This window comes from Periophthalmus magnuspinnatus, chromosome 17 (assembly GCF_009829125.3).
Source record: "Periophthalmus magnuspinnatus isolate fPerMag1 chromosome 17, fPerMag1.2.pri, whole genome shotgun sequence".
Lineage (NCBI taxonomy): Eukaryota > Metazoa > Chordata > Actinopteri > Gobiiformes > Gobiidae > Periophthalmus > Periophthalmus magnuspinnatus.
This window is the reverse complement of record NC_047142.1, coordinates 7,534,760-7,561,436: the sequence shown is the minus strand read 5'-3', so window position 1 is coordinate 7,561,436 and position 26,677 is coordinate 7,534,760. Positions and strand designations below refer to the sequence as shown.

Here is a 26,677-nt window from a genome sequence, read left to right as displayed (position 1 = left end):
TGATACAGTAAATGAACTCCTGCTGATGGAGAGATAAAAACTGTCCCTAAGGCTTGTGCTCGCATTAGCATGTATTACAGTGAGATCAGAAAGTGTTTAAGTTAAAGCTCCCCACACAAAAATATCAAACATCTACAAGCAGGTTCAGAGCTGGGCCGGTTCAGGATAACTTTTAACATCATTCCTCCTGTATCTGCATTATTAATATGCAAAATTAGAACATACTAATAAGTGTTGAATAACTTTATTGGAGTAAAAAATATATCCTACAGTAATGGCTCGTTTACAACAGAAAGCTGAAGATGATATATAGTATTTATTTATTACATTTGGCCTTAAGTCTGATCCATTATTTGTAATTTCTTACATATATGGACAGACAGCACATACCCCATTACCAGCAGCAATACTCACTTGAGTTGGCACTATCATCTCCACTCCCAATAGTGCAGACAGGATACCACCATGTTGTTATCACCACCACATCAGAGCCTTGAGAGCGGAAACAGAACCACATGTTGAGAAGGCACAGTTATAGTTAGTTAGCTGATGTTATGCTATTGATTTAACTGGGCAGTCTGTAGTGGTTCGCAGCTGTGGTGAGCTCTAATTCAGTCCAGCAGCGTTGAAATGGCATGCTTATTTATACATACATGTTTATTTATGGGGATATTTTACTGGAGAGTTGTCATGAATAAAACATAGAGCCAGACTGGGAGAGGTGCTACTAACTCGAATGTGCCATTTGCAATTTGGGTTTGTTAAATGTAGACACCAGACTCCATTTAAGGCGCAGATATGGGTGATGTGTAGACCGGTTGACTAAGGGTATGTCATCGTATATAGCAACATCTATTCACATGAACGTGCAGAAAAAAAATCTCCCTTGTTGATAATGCCTCCTTTCTTTTTCATTGTTAGGCCTGTCACAATAACACAATTTGAAGTGAAGTGCGATCTATTGCTGAAGTAAATATAGACGACGAACGATAATATTGAAACCAATTTATGCCGCTGACGCAAAAATCCAAGAGCTGATTTAAACCACAAAAACTATTCTAAATCTACAATGTTGTTAAAAAAAAATATGAGCTGCAATAAATAAACAGCAGAATGAAACACTTTAGTACCTGGTTTGTATCTACAGTGAGTCATACGAGTTATTAATTCAACCTTTTACGCCTCAGATCTTATCATATAGCCAGAAAATAACCCCAAATTTCCCAGTAGTGCAAAGAAAATGTACACGTGATAAAATCTGAATTAAAAACTGTTATATTTATTAACTTAGCAAGTTATTAGATCAATGCAACCACCTTTAATATGATTATTAACTTTAGCTCAACCTGTAGGGATTAAGAACAAGTCTCTGAGTGTGAGTAGACTGGGGAAGTCTTTTTCAAGAGACTCAGAGGGGACCAGGCATGTCATCCAGTCAGCACTTCAGGCTTGTCACTGAGACTCTGCTGCTTCAGTGTATGTAAAGTGAACGCTAAGAGGAGAATAACGCACGGCACTTATGGAGCATTACAAGATGATGTGCTTTCTGGGTGAGTGCTGCTGAGGCTGGGAGTAAAGTAGAAGGAGTGTAGAAATGGCAATGGTTGAAGCATTTGTTTTAGAATTGGGAAGTGGCTGGTTCAAGCCCTGTTTAAGTACACGTCGTCCTGTATAAGCACGCAAGTCCAATTGCCCACTCTGCAACAATACACAATTCTTTTCAGTTTTGTCTTCAGATATAACCCTTATGATAATTTAGGATAAATTTGTGCACTTGCCAATTTACACAAAAAATTAAATGCGAGACTATATTTTTCTAATAATGTACAGGCAAAAAAATGGCCTTTTGATTTTCTCCAATCCAGATTTCACAAACAGATAGGTAAAAACAAGACTAATATAGCAACAAAAAAGAATAAATGCTCAAATGCTTAACCTCACTAGTTCTAAAACAATAAAACCAGTCAAATCAAAATTCATAATGCGTATGTGCTTCTCGAATAGCGGGAGCACCTGAGTAGTCTTGTTTTGAAAGTCGGGACAGAGAAGCCCAAACCTGCACATATGTGGCCAAGCTGTTCACGTCTCTGTTTCCGCAGGCGCCCGGTCTGAAAACCAACAGGTGCTAGAATCTAGAGGGAAAAATCTCACTGTTTGCGGCATCGTCTTGTGGAGAGAGGCAGATAAGAAAAAAAGCATTCTTTTTGCTCCAGGGCCTCCACTTCCCCGCTCGGCTTGTTTATCAGTGTTTGTAATCGATCTAAGCCATTGCCTTGAATTAGTGAAGGAAACAGGAGGTGGTGCTGAAATTGGAGAGTGTATGCATGCAACGTACAGTGTCTCAAAGTCAAGCATGTTAGCAGCAGGACTGTGTTTGATTGTAGGGAAAGAAAAAAAATCCGCTTTATATAAACCCCCAGTGCCTTGTGGAATGGAGGAAATCAGATCTCAATAAACACATGTAATAATTTTTAGTAGTGTGGTTATAGATGAAATAAATCCTAGTTGACTTGTAGGGTGAACATTTCTGTAAAGTATCCAGTAAAACCTAAAAATCTGGATTTTTGCCTTCATATATTCAGATTTTTTTCATTCTCCATTCTCAAATTCAGAATGCATTAGTTTACTTTTAAACTTTTAAAGGGTCTTATTTTCATGTATTTATTGATGAAATAGTCATCTTCTAAGTTTTAGGAAAGATGGCGGGAGCGAGCCTGCCAAATGCACCAAGATCTGTCCGAGATCCAGAGCACAAGAACAAAACAAACTTGACTTAGAAAGGATTACCAATGTGTGCTGTGCCACTGTCTAAGTATAGCATCCGTGATTATTCAAGTGTGGCCTGAAACTACAACACAGCGGCACTCATGTAGATGTGAGTGCTGTCTTCTTTGTCTTTACTGTTTTAAGTTTTAATTTGTGTACAACAGAAACCAGGCTGGTGTGTTTATTAGTTTATGAGGATGTAGCCAAAGACAAAGGGATGGTGCAACAACCGTACTTAATGAACTGCAAAGCTCCTGGTCTAAATTTGCTAAAGAAAAGTTCAGCAGGAGCCTGGCAGTGATTTATGGAATATGTAGGATTGTAGGATGGATAGTAGTGTGTGCCTTATTAAGCCACCAGTTTAACAAAAAAAACAAACAAAAAAAAACATTTTCCGAGAATTCTTACAAAACAACTCTAATTGATATCAGATTCATAAACAAAAACAGCTAAATAACCACTGGAAAGTCACTCAGATCTGTCTCTGTTGCCGCTCACTCAGGGTAGGCTCCTCGGGGAGATATTTAGCTCCGCTGAGGCAAAGGCGCGATGCTCTGAAGATGAGCTGCAGATATGGGAGACACGATAAGACCACGCTCTGTTCCTATATTTGGCACCACTTACTCTCACGCTCTTCCAGTAACATCGTCCCTGTATCGGCCTCCTCTCGTGTACTCGCCCGGTTGCTATGGCAATGTCAGATTGTGGCATATAGAGATGTTTTCATCGGATAATGAGCTCAGAGTCTTTTGTGTTTGTAATTTATTGGTTTGACCTTTCACCTTTTTAAATAAATTGTTAATATGTTAGTTTTTCTATGTGATTTCAGCCGAACTTGTAAAATGTTAAATGGTGTATTTACAGTGAGATGTGCTCCATTTTGTATCACTTAAGATTATTTTACTGTAAGAAAACAAGCATCTCATTTCCCATCTCTATTTTTCCCATCATCTAAATAATTATAATACAGTTTTATATTGCACTCTTCACAGTAACTCAAAGACACTTCACAACTAGACTTTTCATATAGATTTGTGGTGAGTATATTCAAAAATATTTCTGTAGCTTCTTCAGTGCATAATAGATGAACATTGCTGGTATTTTTAAGCAGGGTCTGAAATGTCTTGCATAGAATTGTTGCCCCAACCAGCTAAGATTGTGAGAATATATTTACCCTTTTTTCCACTGATAATGTATAATGATGTGTTTAACTTATGGTAACATTTTGTTTACAAAGAGTAAAAGAGTCTTGACTCGCACCACCCTGAGTCGCATCACTTACTGTTTGACTTGGATGTTTACTGGTATTGCCTCAGGAGAGTGATACGTTAACTCCTACACAAATGTCTTTAAAGGTCCCTACTCCAATTTCACAAAGTCAAAAACCAATGCAAATGTACTGCAGCTGGTCTTTGCTGGAGGCAAGGATTGTCTTCGCTCTAACTTTATGCAAAACAATTCACAAGTTGCTGAAACTTACTAGAGAGTTCCACAAAGTGAGAATGGAGCAGGTTTGAAAAGGTTGCATGTTTATACAGAGTTACACCCATGGGCATGTAACGCTCTCATCTAATTCTATCCAGTATAAACAAACTGTTTCTTACATTATTAAAATGTTATTGCTGTGGCTTACAGTAGAAATTGGCTCACTGTTTGGGCTGAGATTCTGTCTAAATGAAATGCATGGAGCTTTGTTTTAACACTTCAGTGCCATTAGCTTCTGTCCATCAAAAGGGGGCACTGCTCTAAATATGGTACACTGCTCTGTTTGGTTTGTAGGAAAACGGAAATTGGCATTAGCCTTGAAATCTGTATTGATCCATCTATAGTTTACAGTAAATTATCAATCTCATAAAATATTAATTCTAGCACTATATATTCATAATACTTCATATCTTTAAGCTTCCAAGGCCAGCACCGCAAATTGACTGTTTTTCATGCTACATCCTCATTTCTCCAAGTTTCTCTCAGACTTCTATCTAATATGTGTTTATTGATACAAATAAACCCATAACATTTTCACTTCGTCTTGAATACTGAATCTTATACTTAAGATTAGATCTGGAAACGTTTGCTCTGGACTCGTTTGGAAATCCATGAATGGCTTGAGACGTAGCTGGGTGTCGAGACAGTGAGTGACACCTGCCGCTAATCCAAACTAAAGGAGCTTATGAGGCAGCCCTACAGTCTGTCGGAGGAAATGGAGCTGTCATAATATGATAACTAAAAACACTTTACCGATGTGAGGGTCAACTCTGGGTTTTTGTCCCCCTTGAGCACCACTATGACACCACTGCTCATGTTTGGATTCAATGGGCAAACTACAGGTTAGAGTGTAATAGAATAGCTGCCAGCTTTGGAGAAATGGTTTTGTTCTCTTGTGATCATTTACGCTCTCCAAACCATTTTTGGAATTTGGATTACATTTTCTCCAAGTATATGAGTCATACATTAGAGGAGTATCACTTTTAGTTAATCAGCATGTCTGGGCGGTGTAGTGGGAAGTAATGTCTTGGTAAGAAAATTGAGATGCTGTACTCACTTTATGACTGATGCTGTTTGTTTGAAATTGCTCAACACGAGTGACCTTTAAGGCTTAAATAATTGCTATTAATTTATCTTTGTCAGGTGTTGTGAGGCACGGAGGGCTTACAAGATGCTTGCAAGATGCCTGACATTATATTTAATCTGCTAACAAGTGCTCTAATGGCCCTTCACTTACAACAGGAAGATAGTTATGATAATGTTTAGTTCAGTATTATCATTGATTATTATGTTTTTTTCAGTTTTGTCTCGATTCTCGATTTTGTCTCGATTTGTCAGTTCAATTGTATGAATTATGATATGAGCATTTCCATTGTGCTTTGAGTGTGAACCATTGTATTATTTTAGTCTTCTGCATAAACGTTGTTAAATAAGTACTGATTGATCTGCTTGATAAATAACTTTATTGCAATATGGTGGAAAATTACAGGCAAAGAAACAACATCTCCATGACAATAATTGTTCCATATACTTAATTAAAGCAAGATCGAGTTGTAATATTGTTGCATGCAATACTTCTGCGTGTCATTTTGCAGTTACCATATGCTCAGTCCGTAACAGTCTTGTTTGATATTCCCCTCACATCTTGTCCTGCTCTAATTCAGTGAGGGATCTGGCATTTATAAGGCATTTAAGTGACAAACGATGCAGCGTAATGTGATGAGAGTCTTGATCAGATGGTAACTTTGTGTGCACTAGTCATTCAGGACAGAAGGGGGGGAGGGTGGTGCTGTCTGATTTAGGGTCTCCATGGGACAGTGTGCAGGGGACTTGGCACATGGCACTGGGAGGTCAGCAGTGACAGACAGAAGAGCAGCAGCTGTGTGGAGGAGAGACAGGCGGAGAAGAACGGCGTCAGGAGATCGGAGTGATGGATGGATGGGCGGAGATGGAGGGGTGTGAGGAGGGAAAGGGTTAAGATGTGTGTGCAGCAGGTTTAATTCATTTGTAGTTTGTAGTCTGTAGTCTGTAGTCTATCTTATTCAGTGTTATTATTAAAAGCCCTGTACCAGATTTTTGTCCCCATGTTTTTGAGCAAAATTTGTCTTGCTCCACAGATGGCAAGTCTCGAGGTCAAAATCAAGGCGTAGTCATGCTTAGTAAGATGAAGAATGATGTTCTTACACCTGGAGCTGTAAGAACAGGATGACATCATTTTGTGTTACAGCTCCTATTCTGCAGTTTTTCTAGCTCGTTCTTGACACATTGGCTGAGCAGAACACACACTGTAGCAATGCTCTGAATAAATGAATGAATGATGGATGGATTCAACCAATCACAGTGAAGTGGTAACTGTCAGAACTTAACTTTAATTATCTCCTCAAGGCAAAGTAATGTAAAGATGCTAAGTTGACATAAATTGTGTTGCAATCTAAATCATAATTTGGCTCCAAGAAAATCGTGATAAGTTTTTTTTTTTTTTTGCCATATCGCTGACCCCTACTGTCACTGCAAAACACTGTACTGGTCTCTGAGAGCTGGGATAAGCGCTTATAAACTCATCACGCTGAATAATTAGGATGTTCAGAATGGATAACTTAAATAAGCAATGATATCTCTACATTTTAAGATCAGGTGCAGTACCTTTTTCTTTTGACTATATTGATTTAAAAGTTGCCTTAACCCTGACCTAAATGATCTTTGATTTTGACATGGGTCTGGCACAGCTTTTTGTCTTTGTCATTGTGACATTGAACCTGTGCCTTGATTGAGGCCTTTGCTTCTTATTTCACACTTTGATGCACCGCTTTAGTATAAATATTCTTCGGAACTTTAAAGTGGATTGAAAAAGTCTTGGAACTGTATTATTGATTGAGGATGAAGCACTTATCTTGGTCGGTATTGACAGTAAAATGCTATTTGTTTCATAAAATAAGAAATGCAGAAGTTGGGTTTAGTGTCTTCAAGGTGAAATAAGAGATCCCTGTCTGCCTCCTGCTGCCTCCATTGATTGTGCAGCAGGCTGGGCTAATGCAGTCCTGCTGGAGTTGGAGATAGCAGACATCTGTTTCGACATGACTCTGAGCGAAATGAGTGGAGCTTTGTCCCGTAGTGACTTTTCTCTTTGTGTTTGTTAAATATGAACCCTGCTCTGAAACTCAGGGTTACAATCTCAAGGCAAGAAGAGAATCTTAATTTCAAATTTCCATTGCATATTTGTGCCTCTTTGGGCAATATGTAAGAAGAATTAGCATAATACAAAGCACACTTGGAAACTGCTTGCCTACTGTATAGCCCTATCCATGTATGTAATTCTCATTCTACAATTGACCTTTACTTGTATAACCAAACCCACTTAGCCATCTTGTAGTGTGACTGGAATGCGGAAAATGCAAGATTGTTCTTTCTTTAACTGGAAGAAAAAACTGAGAACCAATTTGGTGTTACACTTTATATAGCCTAAAATAACCAGTGGTTACTAGAGATCTTCTGCAAAAATCTCCAGCGCAGGGTGATGTTTTGTTTTGGCCAACCTACTGCCTTAAAAGTACACACAAAGGTTTATTTGACCACTTAAGTGCGAAGAGATAACTTACTACGTACACTGACTACACTGTTCTGTTACAGATTTGTAGTAAAACAGGGTTGTGAATGAGTTTGTAGTAAAGTTAAATTATTTAATTTGGACAAAATGTGGAATTTCCCCACTGTGGGACTAATAAAGGCATATCTTATGTTCAAAATTGGCCCATAAAAATATCGGCAGAGATTATTTGGCATCAGTTTCTCTGGATTCTAATAAATCGTTATTGTATCAGCCATGAACAAACCCATATCGGCTGATCTCTAGTGGCTACCAGTGTTAAGAGTGGCTGTTTAAAAGTTGCAAAACTCAATTCAGTAACTCTTGTGACAAAATGAACCAGGATGGGGAGAAAGAGAATTACAATTACAAACACTGAATATAAAAGGTGTTTGCAAAGTCCTCACATTCACTGAACTGTATGAATTGTCCTGTTTCACACAAAACCACTGAGGCACAAAATGGCCTCTCTTTTCATTATATTCTTGTCCAAACTGGTTGGGTTCCTGTCGCGCTTTTCACCGCCATCTGCACAACGTAATTCTACCTTGAGCTCCTTGTTCTGGCTTGGACACACTCCCTTTTCAGCGCTTTAGTCCCAGGATCGTTGCTCGCTACTTTCATTCCCTTCTGCCCATCAACCCTTGCACCCTTCTCCCTCGGGCCCTGAGGACAGTTGGGTGGCTTTTGTGTGACATGTGTTGGCAGCAGGCACCTTGGGTTTCCTTTGTCCGTGAGCTGCCCCCAAGCCTTAGTGTCGTGTCTGGGATGGGGACAGGGCCCTATTGTCCTGCAGATTAACTCCCTCTCACATGCACACGTGTCCCAGGACCCCATGGGGCTCTTAAGTGTGGATGTGCCCTCAGGCGGAAAATCAAGGGCCAATTTAAGATGGGGTCCAGCAGAGAAGATGGGAGAGGCAGAGCATGCTTCAGTCCCAATGGGCAGCGGCTTGTCATTCACTGTGCACACGTGACTATAGAAAAATACTAAAAATGGCTGTAATTTAGGTCATCATTTAACTCATTTAGCTGGTACCAAAAAAAGTAAAAAAATTGCCCAGTTTGACAGCTTTTAGGTTTAAAATTGAACTTCCTGGTTGGAAATCATGACATCACGCTAGAGAATTTGATATTTTTCAACTTTTTTTATCCCACCAAATATAGTAAAAACTGGACAACCATACAAATCTGTCATATACGTCATATTTTAAGTTTTCAGTGAAATTTGCTTCATGTAATTGCTGGTTACTTCTCATTTCTATAATCAGTGAAGGGAAGTGAAACCTCCCTGAATGAAACACGCCAAAATATGGTAATAGTACTGTGATGTATTAACTAAACCTTTACATATTTGAAATACAAGGCCAAGGCTTTTTTTCGTGAACAAAATCTAAAAGCATGAAAAGCCATCTACATATTATATACTTCAATTCCTCAACCTTGTACTCCCCATGTCCAGATTTCAGCCCTGCGAGTTCAAAGTCCTCCTCCTCCTATACCTGTGCGTATTATGTTAGGCCCTCGGTGACTGCTTGCATTCAAAACCATTGACCTACATCGGTGCTGTCTAGAGTAACAGGCGCTCTCATGTGAATGTATGCAGTCAGAGTGTGTGTAGGCCAAAGGTAAGTCAGCTGCTGATTCAGGGGGGTCTGTGTTTCCTCTCCCCAGCCCCCCGCTCCAGTGAGGCTGAGTGATTGACCTGTGGTTTGTTTACCCTGGATGTTGGTTCCTGTCGTTTATGTTCTTTTTAGCTTCAAAATGTTCATAGTTTGCACTTGTGCCTGATTAAATGTATCCTCTTTCCTAAATATCTGACAGCCTGGAGGAAACCAAACGGCCTTAGACACTGTGGACTGTGAAATACTGTTGGTGGATTAATGTAACTTTTCTGGTGGAGAGTCTGCTACCTGCTCATCTTCATAGAGGTGTCATTTATGGCACTAAACTTTTCTATCTCCATGGAAACAAGCAAGTGAAGCCACTAGAACAAGTTACATGTCAGGCCTATGGAAAGACGACCCTGTTCACACTAAATGCATGCTATAACACCTGCAATTGAATAAATGAAAGATACACAAGTTAAATGCCAAATAACTTGTGTATGGAGACAAACAGGTTGTGTAATCTTCAAACAGAAAAGTTACATAGTGCACCTTTTTAAAGAGGAAAATTCGTTTGCAAAAAATCATTGTAAAAGACTATATTTTAGTAGTAGTTATTGTATAAACCTTTCTGTAGAAATATTTACAGACTTAAGGACCATGTATCCCCGACAAAAACGTTGGTGGTCTGGGAAAAGTCCTCACAGGAAGTGACCTGCTCTCCCTGCTGGGGTCTGTCTACAGCAATGCTCGTCAAAGAGTGGACAAGCTGCTTATACTGCACTATTCACACAGCTTAAGATCAATTCAACCATTCAGTTCCAAAGAGAGACCTCATTTTTGGACTTTTTTATAAAGAGTTTATTGCTATGAAAACCTGTGGACAGAGAATTTACACCACAACTATGTGGTGTAAAAAAATGGGCAATATTACAATATATGTGTTGATAAATATAATTAAGTTGCACATATGTAACTTTTCTGGTGTAGGGTCTGCCACATGTTCCTCTCCATGGAGGTGTTATTGCTTTGCTAGGAATGTTCCACAGTATGGCATTAAGTTATGTATCTTTATGGAAACAAACAGGTGAGTGCACCAGGCCGTGTATCAGGTTTGTGGAGAGGAAACCCCACTCATAGTAAAAAATATGATTTTTTTTTTTAGAAATAAAATGGCAAACTGTGGGGATGCAGTCAATGCAAAACAGAAAAGTGACTTTGTACATCTTTAAATACAAATCAAGCCTATTTGTCTAGTAGTAGATGTTGAAACTTTTAATACTGTCTGCCACTCAAAATAACATTGAATAACATGGACTGCAGTACTCCAAACTGTACTATTACGGCGGTTTACTGTGTAATCTTTGGCACATCGCAGGTAGTTGCCACATGTCTTACCCGTGCCTTTGGTGTAGCACGTGTACAGGTGTCTGCACACGGGGGAGGATTGTCTGGACCTCTCTGTAAGACGCTGGCTATACACAGCATTAGGGGGCAGTGAGGAGACCGCCTGCCGCTCTAGTGCCAGTGCTAACTCAACTTGATGAGATCAGAGGAGGATCGCCTTTCAGCCGCTCACTTCGGGGCCCTGCCCTTTTCCTTTCTCTGAGAAGTGGAACTGAAACTGCACAGGTCTCAGTCTGTCAGAGTGTTGTGATGAGGCTGCTGTGGAAACGCAGGGTAGAGTTGAGGCGTTAAAGTCTGTAGCCGCAGGACATTGGAGCTGGGTGGGAGGAGGGGTCAGGAGGGACCAGGACACATCTCTGAGGAAATAGTCACTCACTCTGTCTCTCTGGCTTTGGATTGTGCTTTCCTCTTGTGTCAACTTACAGAAGATTGACATTGTGCTGGGATAACTGAACATCTACATGTTGCTTAAAACAAGGATTTACTTCAGTCATTTGGTTGTTTGCTTTGTTTCAATGGGAATGTACAACAAACAGCTATTTTAGGTAAGTGCCTTTGGCCAGTATTACTTAAATTTGGTTATACAAATGTTCTATAACTACTTATGCTTAATCTGACAAGTCTATATGTTTTACAAACCCAAAACCCAAACAAGCCCTATGTGTGTGGGATTGCACCAGGAATCAGTTTTACCATTTTGGCAAACTTTTTATATAACTACTGTCCCATTGTACTAGAGCATGGAGTGGTTAGTTTTCATGCAATTTTAAGTACATTTTAAAACATCTCTCTTTTGCACCGTGTATTTAACAGTGGTCTGTCTTTTTCATGAATGGCATTAATTCTGTATTTATTGTAATTAACTACATTAACACCATGGTTAAGCGCGCTTATGTGAGAAGCAGCTGACTTTCAGTGCTTTTACCTTATCCGCTAACCCCTTGACTCTCTGCTGCTCCTTCCTGTGCCCGCCTCACCCCTGCGGCTGTTCGGTTTCTCTTGTCTTAAAGCTGCTAATGGTCTGAGCACCAGCTGGTCTGCCGGGACTCCCCTCTTGTGTGGATTTGTCACTGCTTTTGTTTGAGAGCGGTGGAGAGCGGAGGGCTGGGCTGCATAAGGATATCCCCCCTCTCACAAAATGTCAGTCTGATTTTGCATTGAGGAGACCGTTTTGATACGAGGTGTAAAACTCTTATTTGTCACTCCCAAAATAGATGTGTCTTTACCCTTGAACTAAAAGAGTCTTTGTCTCATCCACTTTTGGCCCTATCCCGCAACACAAAGGTCATTGGAACTCTCAGTGGTTAAGTAGCACTATTTAGAAGCTTTTGTTTGAGGATAGTGCAGAGCTGGGGGAGGCTAAGGATATCCCCCCTCTCTTAGAATAATGGGATAGATCCTTTGGGCTATTTCTATACTCATTGTCCCCCATGTGCTAACCTGAGGGTTCATGTTGCTGTTTAGTCTGTACATGGGGGACTGGTCTGGTATGGGAGGGGTACATGTGGACTATCCTGGGATATAGAGATAGCAGTCATCTTTTCTTACTTTATTCTTTGTTTTGTCAGCTGTCGACCTCCGCTTCTCTCTGCTCCATCTCATCCATTGTTTGGGTTCCCTTTCTCTTGCAGTATTGCTCTATAGTCTACAGTCACTCTCAATGCAGGTTTTGACAATGGGCCCTGCCTTCCCCTTTTAGAGATGCCCCTTTGGTCTTAAAACCCCTGCAATAAATGTTTTGTTTCAGCCAAATTTTGAGAGCCCCCTCAGTTGAACTTTTAAGCCGGAAAAGTTACAATGGCATGAGATAAATGAATTGTGAGGTAAACTTACTAGACAAAGTTTAGTTTTAGTTCACAAATGAAAATAAAAGAGTAGTAGGCTACAGCAGCTCAGTTGGTTGTTTGTCCACTGATCCAAAGGTTGGCAGTATGAATCCCACTCTTGACGTCAAAATCATTGGTTGAGTGGTCAGATCCACTGACCCTGACCTTGCCCCCAGTGTCTGCGTACACTGGTGTATGAATGTGTGTGTGAATGGGTGAGTGGTTCCTTGATGCAAAAGTGCTTTGGATGCCTTCGGTTAAAAAGCACTGCATGCAGTCTGCGTTTTACATTCAGTGTCATATTCTGTCCTGTGTTATATAACCTTGCATTTAATCATCAGTCAATGCAAACACATTAACGATCTAAAAGAGATTTAGTCAATAGCTTATATGCAAGGACATTCATCCCATGGTGATTTCAGACATTGACGGAATCAAACCTTTACAACTGTAGAAAAGACTGTACTTTGGTTGTGATTAAAAACTTTTTAAATGGGTGGGCCTGTCACTATAACACATTTTGAATTGCAATATACTGCTAAAGTAAATATACATGATAAACGATAATATTGGAACTCATGTTTGCCACTGACACAATAACCCAAGAGTAGATTTATACCACAAAAAAACATGACCCACAATAAATAATTAGTATAATGAAACACTTTGTACTGGTAGTTTGCACCTGTAATGAGTCATAAAAGTTATTTATTCAACAAAACTCAGTGCCAACATTTCTGTGGTACTTTTTGGCAAATATCACTCCCAATGCAAATATCACTTTTTTCTTTCTCTTTTTTCTTTTATTCTTCGACTGCCTGTTTGATTAGGCATTATTAAAACTTTCTGTATTGCTTCAGTGAAACAGCTGCTGAGGTCATATGTGTGCTATGTGGGAGTGACCTGTTCCTCTTGCATGCGCCTCGTCCGGGCATGAGTGAGTGTGCAGTCGTGCGTCATCGGGGCCAGACTTTGATTCAGTTTCATTACTGCTGTGGCTGTGAATCTGCCACCTGAACGTCCTGCTGCCCTGGGAGCTTTATGGATGGCATCACCAAGGCCTCCTGTGTCCTGTGTGGATGTGTGTGTGTCTTCATACACGTGTGTGTGCAGAGATGGATGGCTTTTACCAAGGTGTCCATAAAGAAGTGCTCAATCACTGTTCCACTAATGGTCTTCCCTCAGGGCTCCATGGATTTTTTTTTTAAGTGTCACACTAGCCACTGGAGAAATGGAAAGATTTTTACAGCTGGCTATGAACATATAGTGAGGACTGCTGGATATTTTATATTTATAGTCTGTGGTTGGGTTGCTTGTTTGTCCTTCTGTGAGTCACAGCGTTAATGATGGGAATTGTAAAGAGGTTTTGGTCTTGGAGTTAATCTGCCAAACTTGAACAATATGGGCTGTCTGCTTTTGAGCATAGAACTGATTTAAACAGAGAAGAAATTAATCAAAATATGATGTTTAATTAGGTCTGTTGGCTTAAAATTGTCTTGAAGGATTAATTACGGGTTTGGGTGTGGAACTTGACAATTCTTTCTCAATTTGATTGGTTTTGTTCACTGGAGTGTAACATTTTAGAGGCTACATTTTATAGGACAGTACAAAAATTCCCTGGACAAAATGAATAGTTTTGGTGTGGCTCTCTAGTCTGGATCACTGTCTGCACATCTTTTCAAGGCTCCGTGAGAGCAACTTCCCGGGAAGGGCTGACAGAAGGGAAAAGTCTGGGAATATGACGAATTCAGGAGACCACGGCTTTGTTGTAAAGTTGTATGTGAAAGAAAGAGAGGAAGTGCTGTCTGCTTCTCCAAATGTACACACTGTTGCGCAAATTTCCTATTCTTGAGAACTGCTGGTGTTTCCCCAACCAAGGACGTAATGATTGTCTGCAAATGTAATCATATGAGTAAGCCAGGTCAAAGTATTTTGAGTTTCTTCAAGGCATGGTATGTTTATACATCTCTCTTATTATTTCTACATTATATTCTGTATATCTGTCTCGGTAGTCTATTGTTAAACTAGTTTGAAACTGGATGCCTCACCTAAGGAGTCTCTGAATTTAGAGTTGATTTTAGATGGGCCTACTTGGATTTCTTTGTATTACATTTGGCTTAAATAACGCTAGATCCTCTGTCAGTTTTGGTATTTTTAGTAGAAAACGTTAATGCTTTTACACAGGTTCATACAAGCCTCCCCGTCATGTGAGGAGCTGTTTGGTCTCTGCGTCTGTATTTTGACATTGTGTTAGGAGCCAGACGGCACAGTTTATGTCTGGCCCTTGGTGCTTCTCAGGGATTCCCTCAGAAGGAGCGAATGTGTTCACGGCAGAAAGGATGGCAGTTTGTTTATCTCAAGAGAAAAGTGTTCTGCAGGTATTTACAGATAAAGTATAGCCATTATGTGTGTGGATATAGCAGTTCTGAGATGTCCCCTCTGAGAAGTGGAAAATGGAAGGAGTGACCTTTGACGTGACTCACTTTCAGTTGTCATTGGAATCAAGTGTGGCATTGAAGAAGACGGGTTACATAATCAAAGGTGAATTCTGTAAAAATGCAAAACTGGAAGATTTTTCATGATTGGGTTTTATTTACTAATTAGTCAGAACTATGTTGTGTTCTCCATTCATTTGTTTAAAGACACTTCCCAGATTGGTGATGATGGAAATAATTTTGGGTTTGTCAACCTTGACCCATCAGTTACAAAGTTAATTTTATGCTTGGCTCCTGGGTAGTTGCTTCTGTTTAAATGTCTTACTAATTCAACCACAAATGGCAGATTAAAAAAAAAAAAAGATTAATCAAACAAGTATTAATTAAATGTTCTACAAGATGTTTAGGCTACACCGCGCATGTGAGGGGCCCTTATTGTATGCACAGAAAACGCATTTTAAAAGTCTCCTTTCATTATCACTTCCTTCATTGAAAGTTGAATCAATTTAATTTTATCATCAGCTTTATACTATAAATCAAGAGTCAAAATGTCTTGCCTTTGTCCTTAAACAACCTTCTCATTACAATCGCTCTCAGTCACAAACGCAGGAAATAAACCTCGCTGTTAGTCACACGTCAGGGCTGCCATATTTTGAGTGGAAAAGTCTGCTGACATGTGTGGCGTCATCCCGGGGGGCGCTGTTTTGCTCCCCCTTCCTGTGTATGTGTGTCAGACTTCAAAGCGCGGCGGCCCGGTCAGAGCTGGTTAGGCACATTCAAATGAAAGCCCAGCAGAGGCCCACAGACACATAGCAGCAGACAGTGTAAGTGGGAGTTGCTTGTTAGCCATGCAGCCTGTAGAGGACAGATGAAGGCTGCCCACTCACCAGGTGCACCCCACATCTGTCTCCTCTTATTTCAGTGCTTTGCCATGTTCCTGTGTTCATCTACAGTGGCTGTTTGTTTTGTCCTGCTTGTTCATTGCATTTATTTTGACACATACAACACGACATCATCTTCTTGTGCTTGTCTATTAGCCTGTTTATTATGCACTTTTAACTTGGCAAAGTGTAGGTGGTTAAAACTAAAATTATTCTCAAGCTGTTTTAACATCCCACATTTGCTTTGACATATGTTAATACAGAAATTAAGAATAGTTTGTCAGTTTGAAATGCTTGGGAAAGTACGTTGATATAACATTATTAATATTTTAGCTGAATTTTAGTAAAAAACCCATCTGTCCTCCTTTCTACTCTTTTCACCGTACATGACATGGTGCATGTTGAATCAGTGAAACTCAATTCCGCCTTTTGAACGAAAGACAATAATAGTTTTTTGTAATACCTATAAAGCCATTGTCCAAGTTCTACCACACCCATGGAGGGGTCAGCAGACAAATATCCCAATCCAGTTTTTTGGCTCCCGATTGGATACAGATTTTTTGACATTTGCGATTCCCAATACCAATCCAATACCAAACACATACCAGTCTTCTCATGTTATTAATTATTTTATTTACACTTTGCCTTTATAAATAATTAAGTATTCCATGGTGAATTTAGCCCCAGCTTAATAAAATTATTACTAATAATAATGAGTTCTAATGTAAAATGTCTTCACACACTTCTCTTCTTCACTTCTCCACACACAGCAGCTTCAGAGCACAATGACAGACATTAGGTCATGTTTTTGAAGGGAGAGTTTTTTCATCATATTATTCATGTTTGAGGCCTGTAAAAAGAGAAGCCTGCCCGAAGCACATGGCTACTTAACATATGTAAACAAGTTGACAAATTCTGCTCTCCTCCTCCAACCAATTTGTCCAAAGTTTCGTTTTCACTCTTAAGGCTCCGTGAACACATTGCAGAGGTAAAACAAATACTAGCTCTGTTTTTAGCGGCTTTAGAGCCTCTTCAGTCTGTGTTTAAGCTGCTCTGGGCGTTAGCTGTAGTGTGCTCTGTGAGGAGGACGCTATTCTCTGTATCGGCCAGTCTATTCATCAAATCCAAATCTGAGGAGATTTAAGAAAATTTTACTGTTTCATGGGGAAAATGATGAAATCGTTCAATTACAAACAGCAACAGTTTGGCCTTGAAAGTGTAACAAGGCCCTAGGTGCATCTTTTCTCTGTGTAACCACATACGCTCCGCTCTCTTTGGGAACAACAGTAAAAGGCTGTTGGCTGGACGGAGCCAGGCCTGACGCAGCTGAGTGGGCAGATGAAGAGCGGGGAGCAGTCCTAAATGAGTTGGCTGCACACAAACGCAGGAGTGAGGGAGGGAAAGTAAACAACAGATGGCACTAGCATGTTGCGGCTATTCGCACCAGCCGTCGTGCCAGCCCATCAGCCTCTCAAGAGGTTACCACGTAACTGTAACCGTGACAACACAGGGTCAAATGTCACGATCCTCTTTGAATAGTGCCAGATTGTTTTCCATACTGCATAAGGCCATGACCTGGAAATGCAAACATTACTTTCATCTTGTTTTAACTTGATTAAAAAAAGCATGAATTCTACTTCTTCAGTTACACTCTTATTGCTGCTGTGAGATATAGGACCATTGTTTTATGGTAATTTCTCATTTCCTGCAAAAAAACATGCACTTATGATTAGAATTAAAAAGTAGTTTTACTGGTGACATGTTAGTTTAATAAGGCCATGTTTGGTCTGTTCTGTGTGCCCTGAAAGCACCTGTCACGCAGACGGTCCAGCTGCCTGTGAGTTTGACCAATCCTTGAACTGCCCTGACGCCCAGCACTGGCACACCTCGTCTGCCAGCTGCCGTGACCTCATTTACGGCACAGAGACAAACAAGAGCCAATGACAAAAAACAAGTGTTATGGAGAAGTCTCTATGCGTAAGGCAGGCTCAGACAGTCGCAGAATTACACTATGATTTCAGCCTTAAGTGTGAGTCAGTTTGTGGGAATATTTCTGCTTATGCCAGCTTTGGGCATGTATTAGCTTCCCAGCATCCGAACCTGCAACATTTAAAGTGATTTTGTTTTCTTAATCTCTTGGTTGCTCCTTTCAACATTTGATGTCACCAGTGTTAATCTTTTGGTGAGTTCTAGATTTTTGCAACACTGGAGGTTTGGTAAAACTACTCTTTTATAATTTATAAGAAAAAAATAAAAAATAAAGTTTCTTAATGGTGCACTATGTAACTTTTCTGGTGAAGGGTCCACTTTTTCTGTTTCCATGGAGGTGTGAATGCTTTGCCTGGAATATTCCGCAGTATACATGACAGTTAACTTTCCTGCCATTCAAGTACTCAATCAATCATGTGTCTTATTGCTTAAAAAAGGCAGAACAATAAGATCATCATGTGGAAAAAAGAAAAGTCACGTAGTTTATTATTATTTTTTTATCCATCTTTCTGTGTGTGTGTGTGTGTGCGCGCGTGTGTGTCAAGCGCTGCATTGTTTTGTATCACATGAGTTGACCACTGTCATAAGGAGAACAGAGTGCTCTGTGGCTTGTGTGGAGCAGACAGGAGCAGGCCTCTGAATGAATGATGCAGCCAGGAGTTGTTTCATCCACTTCCCATCCACCGCGCGAGTCTCTTCCTCTGAGCAGGAAGCTGACACAATCCCGTCACTTCGACCGCAGCCTCATCAACTGTCTGCATCGGAATGACATCACCCTCTGTTGTGGCTTTGAGATGGTGAATATTACCTGATGTTTTTGCTCATCATCCACTTTGCGTGTTTGCTGACTCAGATAAAGCTCATTAAATGTACATTAGTGACATGAGTATAGTTCTGGAGTGACTCTAGTGTAGGTTTAGGCCCTGGTGGCACAGATGAGTCAGAGGAAGTGGGCTGCTGTCTGTCAGTGTTCACACTTCACCCTGCTCATTGTTGATTCTTCTCACAATCAATGTTTTAATAAAATCCAAACAAACTTTTCACACCAACATTTTCACCTTTGTTCTGGGTTCTTGTTATTGTCATCAGCTCTTTTCATTCTTGTTACTTTGTGTTTCAGAAAAGGACTTTGTAATTAAATTGCTCAGTGCTTTCCAAGTACACTTTGTTCGGGTATTTGATGATAACTCTTGGATTATGTAAACAATTGTAGCAAAGTGGGTAGCACATTAGGCGTAAAATCTGTCTGCGTGCACTGGGGTATGAATGCATGGATTGTATGTGTGAATGGGTGAGGGTTTTTTTGATTTGAAGTGTTTTCAGTGCCTTGAAAGTGGAAAAATGCTTGAAACGATCATATCTAAATGTATAATATGTGTGCATTGCGGTGTGCTAATTCAGAACATGTAAGGTTCATATGTTTCATGCCCTGTCACAGCCAAATAGTAAATGTTTATAATATATAATTTCGAAAGCTATAGCCATAAAATATAATAAAACAAAACATCTATATCCAACTAGTTCATATCGTTAAGTGTTCTTTCTTCTTGTTTCCCCGCAGGATCGACAGCAGCTGTATTCTGACGCTATGACAACCTAACTGGCATGAGCCGCGACTACATCCATCACTCATCCATCACCCCCTTCATCTCCCAGCACTTCCTCTTGTTTTGGCTCGACTCTCCTGCCCCCCTTGCTGCCTTGATGAGGTAACGCAGAGTTCTTTTTTGTGCAGCCCCGCCCCTTGGCCACACCCTGCCCTGCCGCACCCTCTCCCTGTGTGGACCCTACACTGCACCGATATGGGTCAGAAGATCTCCAGCGGCATCAAGTCTATAGACAGTCGTGGGGAGAGTGGTGGATCGCCATCGTACCGGCCGCTAGCGCACCGAAGACAACACCCAGAATTTAGAGGTCCGGATTTCTCAAGACCACCGAGACTAGACCTACTTTTGGACATGCCTTGCGCTGGACTAGATACCCAACTTCGTCACGCATGGAACCCTGATGATCGATCGCTTAATATTTTTATCAAGGACGATGATAAGCTAACGTTTCATCGCCATCCCGTAGCCCAAAGCACAGATTGCATTAGGGGTAAAGTAGGATACACTAGAGGGCTTCACGTCTGGAAGATCCACTGGCCTTCGAGACAAAGGGGGACCCATGCTGTTGTCGGAGTAGCCACTTCAGAAGCACCTTTACACTCTGTAGGATACACTGCGCTGGTGGGCTCCAACTCGGAGTCCTGGGGCTGGGATCTGGGGCGAAACCGGTTGTATCATGATAGTAAAAACAGGGCACACAGTTCACTGCCCTTTTACCCGTGTTTCTTGGAGCCAGAAGAGTCATTCACGCTGCCGGATTCGTTATTAGTGATTTTAGATATGGATGAAGGTACACTAAGCTTTATGGTAGATGGACAGTATCTGGGAGTGGCGTTCAGAGGACTTAAAGGCAAGAAGTTGTATCCGGTCGTCAGCGCTGTGTGGGGACATTGTGAGATCACCATGAAGTACATCAATGGCTTAGATCGTAAGTATCACATGGATTTCTTTCATTATCTAATCTGTGTTAAGCACTTGTCAATTCAAATGCCTGAGCGTGGCTAGGAATTTAGTTTCACGTTTTGTGATTGTTAAAACAAACATATTTCAAGATTAAAGCAGTGGTTCTGAAACATTTTACTCACACGACCATATCACTGTATATTTAACTTAAGGGTGCATTATGGAACTATTCAAGGGAAGGGTCCATCACCTTCTTGTCTCTATGGAGATGTTATGCTTTGCTTGGAGTGTTCCACAGTATGGCATTAATCTAATCCATCTGCATCCATCTGAGTGCATGTTTTTTCATAGTTTAATGCCATATTGTGTAACACTGCAGAAAAACCTATAACATGTCTAAGGAGACGAGAATATGACGATACAAAAAACTGGACTAAACCCGGGCTCAGCCAAAGCTAAACTATGACCAAGCTAGTACTAACTTAGAACAACATCTAGTACTACAATTTTTCTGACAATTATTATACGACACAGCAGAGAGTCGTATCCGTTCCACATTTCCAGAACCACTGTTTCATGTGTAAATTGGCAGCTTGTGTCAATCAAATTAATGAATGAACCTGACGTTTGGTATGTGAAATGGTATGTTCTGCGTTCTTCAGTCTGTGTGTTATTGTGAGAGGGCTAGTTTGCTCTGCTCCCAGTCTAAACAGAGCCTCTTTGAATAGCTGGTTAAAAGCCTTTATAGACTTCACATACATCACACTCACTCCTGATGGCCAGGGAAAGTGCACAAGCTTACGATCCACTGGTGGATTCTCTGTGTGTTTGAAGAAGTTTATTTGATATCGCAGCGGGTGGTGTTTTTGTCCATCTCAAATCTCAACTCGTGGAGAGGATGGGCACTTCTTTGTAGTGTGATTTGGCTTCTTAATCAACTTCAGTTTTTCTTTTTTGTGTTGGAAAGATTTCAAGTCACCCAATTTTCACACATACTACTCACCACTTAATATGGATTTAAATTACAAGTGTTCTCATTTAAAAGCATTGAATTGAATTATTTTTTTTCATGTCTGGATTCGTATTCTGCATTTCAAAGTAAGAAATATGTGTGAGGATCTAATTTTCTGGGTATGTTTAAAGTACAGGTTGACTGCCAAAAGAAAACAGTGTATATTTATGAAGCCATCTGCTGGATTTCATAGTAGTCCTGAATGGCCACCGTTTGCCAAAATGCATTGTGTGAAATAAGATTTGACTGTTGAAAATCTTGTGCAGAAATAAAAATTTGTAAGGAACGAAGGAGAGCTGTGTGAGATGTGGACCGGAGTGCTTTTATGTGAATTATGAACACGTTTCCAACTAAAAGCAACTGCATTTGTCTCCCGCTGCACCTCAGAAATATCACAAAACAGACAAGTCAGGCAAAACTGTAGAGAAAATAAATTGCAGGTAAAATTGATGTTGATAACAGCCTTGTCAAGGATGTACATTTCGAGATTTGAAGAATTCCTCTGTTTTTGTGAAATGAATAACTTTCATTTTGTTGATGTAGTGGATGTGTTCAGGCAGTACATATATAAAAGCTTTCTAAGTTTATGAGTTGGAAGAATAAAATAATATATATCGTCGGAAAAGTGGTCCATATGTATTCATTAGTGCTGTAGTCAACCGAAGATTGTCGATTGATTAGTTGACCAAAAGGAGGTGTGACAAAATCTCTAAAAACTATTAAATATCTCTGTGTATCTGACCCAAGATGCACTCACAAGACTACACCTGGAGTTCATGCAAAAACAGAAAAAAGTACCAGAAAACAATGTATTTATATAAAGACAGACTAACCTTGTGATTTGTGAGTTTAATCTGCCTTTTTACATATAAATACCAAAAAAATAATCTTCAGCTAACTCACTCACTCTCTTGCTTCTCTTTCCTGTTGTTGTCCCACATAAATCCTTGTAATCTACATCGATTAGTTGACAAATAGAAATAGAAATAGAAATTCTACATATTCTGAAGTTTTGATGTCTGATAGAAAAAATGCAATTTGTTAAGCACAGGGATTTTTATAATGTATAATGACTTTCTGTGGTGAAAGTCACAGTGAAACCAAAATAAAAAGCACAAAGGGAATGATATTTTCTGAATTCTCTGAGCACTGGAGTAAATGTATTTGCTGCAGAGTGGGCAAAGAGGGGATTATTGCAGGCGCATTCTTGTAGTGTGAGTGAAGCCATATTCCTGTCTGTGATATTGAATCAAAATATATCTATGTAGCCAACCAGAAAGCTTAGGTTGTATCATATGGCTTTAGTCTTTCCACACCATTTGCTCCGTGTCTCCTGGTGAAATATCTTCCTGGGCGCGCTGTAATGGCTTGATCTAACATAGCCACTATTGGATTGTTTGTGAATGATTGTTGTTAAGGGGAACCTACTGCAGAGGTATTAAAAAGAGATTTACAGAGTCTCCTTGGATCCTGCTGGTGACTTTCTCCCCTCTGCACAAAGAGTCCATCATTACCACACTATATACTGTTACACTGCTGAAATTAACACTGTTTTAGGTCATTGTTTGGTTATACCTCAAAGTTTTCAAATGACAAATCCTTATCTCCTCACTTTTCCTTTTCTACTGTGATGGATGTTGTTGGCTTTCTCGAGTTTCTGCTACTCACTCATGTGTAATTCCTTTCTTTACTGTCTAGACTAGAGGCACTGCTGTGACCTGTCTGGGACACTCAAGATTGCAGTTAACTTTCACTTTTTTTTCTTTTACAATGAATAATGATTGTGCAAGTATCTAAAATGTGTTCTCAAATCAGAGTTATGTTTTTCAATTTATGAGTTAATTGCCCCATTTCCTCCCCCAAATTTAAGTAAGTGGCACTATTACTACTATTACAATTACCGTACGTCCTGGAAATTGTAACATTTGGTACTGAAATAGATCAAGTAAAGTAGCCTTCAAGTTCGAAGCTTTTCATAACATTAATGAGCGTCAACATTATATTTAAGATATTATTTAAATTACTAAATTAAATTACCCGATTACAGTCTTCTACCTATGTTTCACCAGTGACAGTGAATACCATATTTAAACACATACAGGTCATCAGATGCTTTTCTTCTAGTGCTGCTGCATATGAAAATCCAGTTTACAGTTGTCTCTATAAAACAGTACAGACTCTCTCAGGCTCATGTGTGTTATTGGCCCGGTCAGGCTCAGACTAACAGTCAAAGCCTGACTGTAGGTTTATTCAAGCGGCACATTCCTGCAGATGTGTGGCGGGGAGGTGACCCACTTTCCTCTGCCCCCATGAGCTTATGACCTTTGACCTCTCTGTCTCTCCTGTTTAGTCTGTATCACATGAGCATACAGTCTCATACAGAGGGTCCGAACAGACCCAGCTGCCTGCTCACTGAGGGGCTTTTCACGGCTGTAGTGTTTACAGTAGCCTGGATCACGCCGTAGGCTGTTAGAGCGACTCAGACCAGACCACATAAAACATGGATGGAGGCACGACATGGACAACTTGGCTTGCTTTTGTAGGTCATGTTTTTAGTGCAAAGTAATGATGAATAACAGTCTTTAGCAGAAATACAGATGTACATGTATCAAGTAGACCTTTGGCAATCATAACTTTATGCTCTTTGAGCCATTTTTCAAGGTCAAAATAAGATGACGTTTTTCAGCAGTTCTCAGTTTCTCTTTTTGAATCTTTTGTTTCATGGTAGTGAGGACAATTCAGCTACTTTTGATTCTAATGAAAAGCAGTTATTTAAAAGTGTCCTTCTGTCTGAAATAATGTCTTTGGCAACAATAGAGGGCTTGATTTTTTTTTTAAGCATATCTTTTTAACTTTGTGCATGCCCTTATTTGTATTTGTATTTATTCAGTGTGTTTATGTTGCACTTTTTCACCGAAGCAAGTTCCTAGTTTGTGAACTGTGTTCACAGACTATGGCAATAAAAGTCTTCTGATTCTGATTCTCTAAGGCAGATGTTTGGGGATAGCTGCTCCAACAATGCTTTGAAAACAAATGATTATAAATGGTTATTTTCTATTGATTCTATTGATTTCTATTGGCATATTAGCCATGTTGACCACTGTATCCAAGCTCCAATTCAGTCATGTAGGTTATAGGGTAACATTATTGGGGTATAGTTTTATTGCTTCCAATCCACCCAGAGCCCAGGTGGTCTTGGCTGGAAAAGATCTTTGTTAATTTTGTCATCAGAAGCATTCCTCTTTACCCACATAAGACCCATTTGGCTTTTGTCTATTGTTCTAGGTCCTTTCAACACCATTTGAATTATGTATCGTCCTGTGGGACCATGTGACTCAGCTTCATTGGCCGTATGGCAGTTGGCTTGTGAGCTCTCACTCCTGGATGTGTGATATGTGGGTCACTGGGTTAGTCCTTTAGCCTCTGGCATGGCTCTGTTCTCTGTGCTTTTAATGCTGTTCTGCTGTGCACCCCTCCTCCTCCTCTGGCTCTCATCTCTGCATGCTTCTCTCACTTATTCAATCTCTTTTGTCACACATGGCAGTGAGTGCAAGTCAGTCACCATTATTCCTAATGAAAAGCAATAATGCACAATGATTTTCCCACTCGCAAAGACATAATTGAAGCAAATTGTGCTGAAGTACCAATGGCTGATGTGCAAACCTCCCACACTACAGAAGCCTTTGAATATTTCTTTAGTCAAAACGTTACAAATCTTGCATTAAAGGCAGAGCTAATGCTCGGATGAATGTTTAAGTAAGCTTTAAGATCCAAGAGTATTTCTGCACGAGGGAGCTGTCATGTCAGGGCCTCACCATCAAATATTTAGCAGCTCAAGCTCCACGGCGAGGTAGCAGTGAAAGATGTTTAAATGCATTCAAAAAGAATGCACTTACCAGTTAACTGTTACTACTGACATAAAATAGGATAGTTTCTAGGATTTTGTTGTATAGACTATTGAAAATCCCTGAAACATGGATTGAATTAGTAGTTTAATTTGAAAATTAGGACCATCTCTTCCGTTTTTCTCAGGCTTTTGTTGGCATCTGCCTTTCTGCAAGATGAATCAATATGTTTGCTTGGTTGGTTGTTTGGAATCAATAATTTTAAATAGGAACATTTGTGAACCTTGATTCCTAACATTCAGATAACAAAACACATTTTACAGATGGTTTGCCTGAGAGAGCTAGTCAGGAAATGGTTGCGTTTTTGACAACATCCTGACGATATTAAAGGTGCACTATATCCAACTTTTCTGGTGGAGAGTGAGTAACCAACTTGTCTGCACGGAATGTTCCACAGTATCTTATTAAACCTGTCCATCTCTGTGGAGACAAGCAGATGGTGTCTCCAAGCCAAATCACCAATCAGATCTTTCATGTTTTGCAAGGTATTTTTAACGAATTGAAACTTTTTTAATAAATGAAGGATGGATGCCACGCAGTAGAACATTATAGGCAATGTCATAACATCACCACCCGAAAAGTTGCGTAGTGTAGTTTTAAATGTATTTACTTTATATAAAACTACTACAAAATGTTGGAATGGAAAAAGAGTTGTTGTGGCTCAGTACATCAGACTCTACGTTACTGACTCCTCAAGAAGAACCCATTTGTTCCAATCCTCCTGTGGTGTCGTCCAGCTCTTACATTGTTATTGTTTTGGTAGTATTCCCTAATTCCTGCACTTTAATATGGCTGTATTGATCCGTGCAGCTTTTATGAGGCACTTGGGTCCAGAGGCGCGTGCACCTGCGGCTCGCTAATGAGCACTAAAACAGCCGCTTAAGCTTCAACACTTCAAGTCTTAATCTCACTATTCTCCAAGTGAGTCGTCAAAATACTCCTGCAGACCACTCCATAAAACCGAGAATTAACACGCTTGTGCTCATCCTGGTAACAGCAGGCACTTGTGACCATTGAACTATATCTATGGAAATTATATGTATATATATATATATATATCAACTAATGCTGCTGAATGGATTTATTTTATTATTGTGTCTTGCATACAAATATGCAGAGGCCTTTAATGGGCTTATAAGACACCATTAACAAAATACAATAAAATACAAGAGGCCAGTTGCTAGACTGTCACAAACACCAATGGACTCATTTAAATGAACTAATTTGCAGCTTATTCCAGGTTTTACAGAGAAATGACACCAGAGCATATCA

The 26,677-nt window shown here is 40.0% G+C and overlaps 1 protein-coding gene across 2 annotated transcripts in view; it reads left to right on the top strand.

Annotated features, from left to right (window-relative positions):
* The window catches only part of LOC117385223 (SPRY domain-containing SOCS box protein 4-like), a 55,335-nt gene that overhangs the window by 4,857 nt on the left and 23,801 nt on the right, over positions 1–26,677 (top strand). Inside the window, exons 1-2 of one of the 2 annotated variants that reach the window (XM_033982492.2) lie at positions 11,223–11,260; positions 19,540–20,513. In XM_033982492.2, coding sequence (XP_033838383.1) covers positions 19,781–20,513 — 733 coding nt within the window. In that variant the 5' untranslated portion in view covers positions 11,223–11,260; positions 19,540–19,780. Of the gene's footprint in view, positions 1–11,222; positions 11,261–19,539; positions 20,514–26,677 lie in introns of those variants that run through there. The other variant, XM_033982491.2, reaches the window with a different exon arrangement.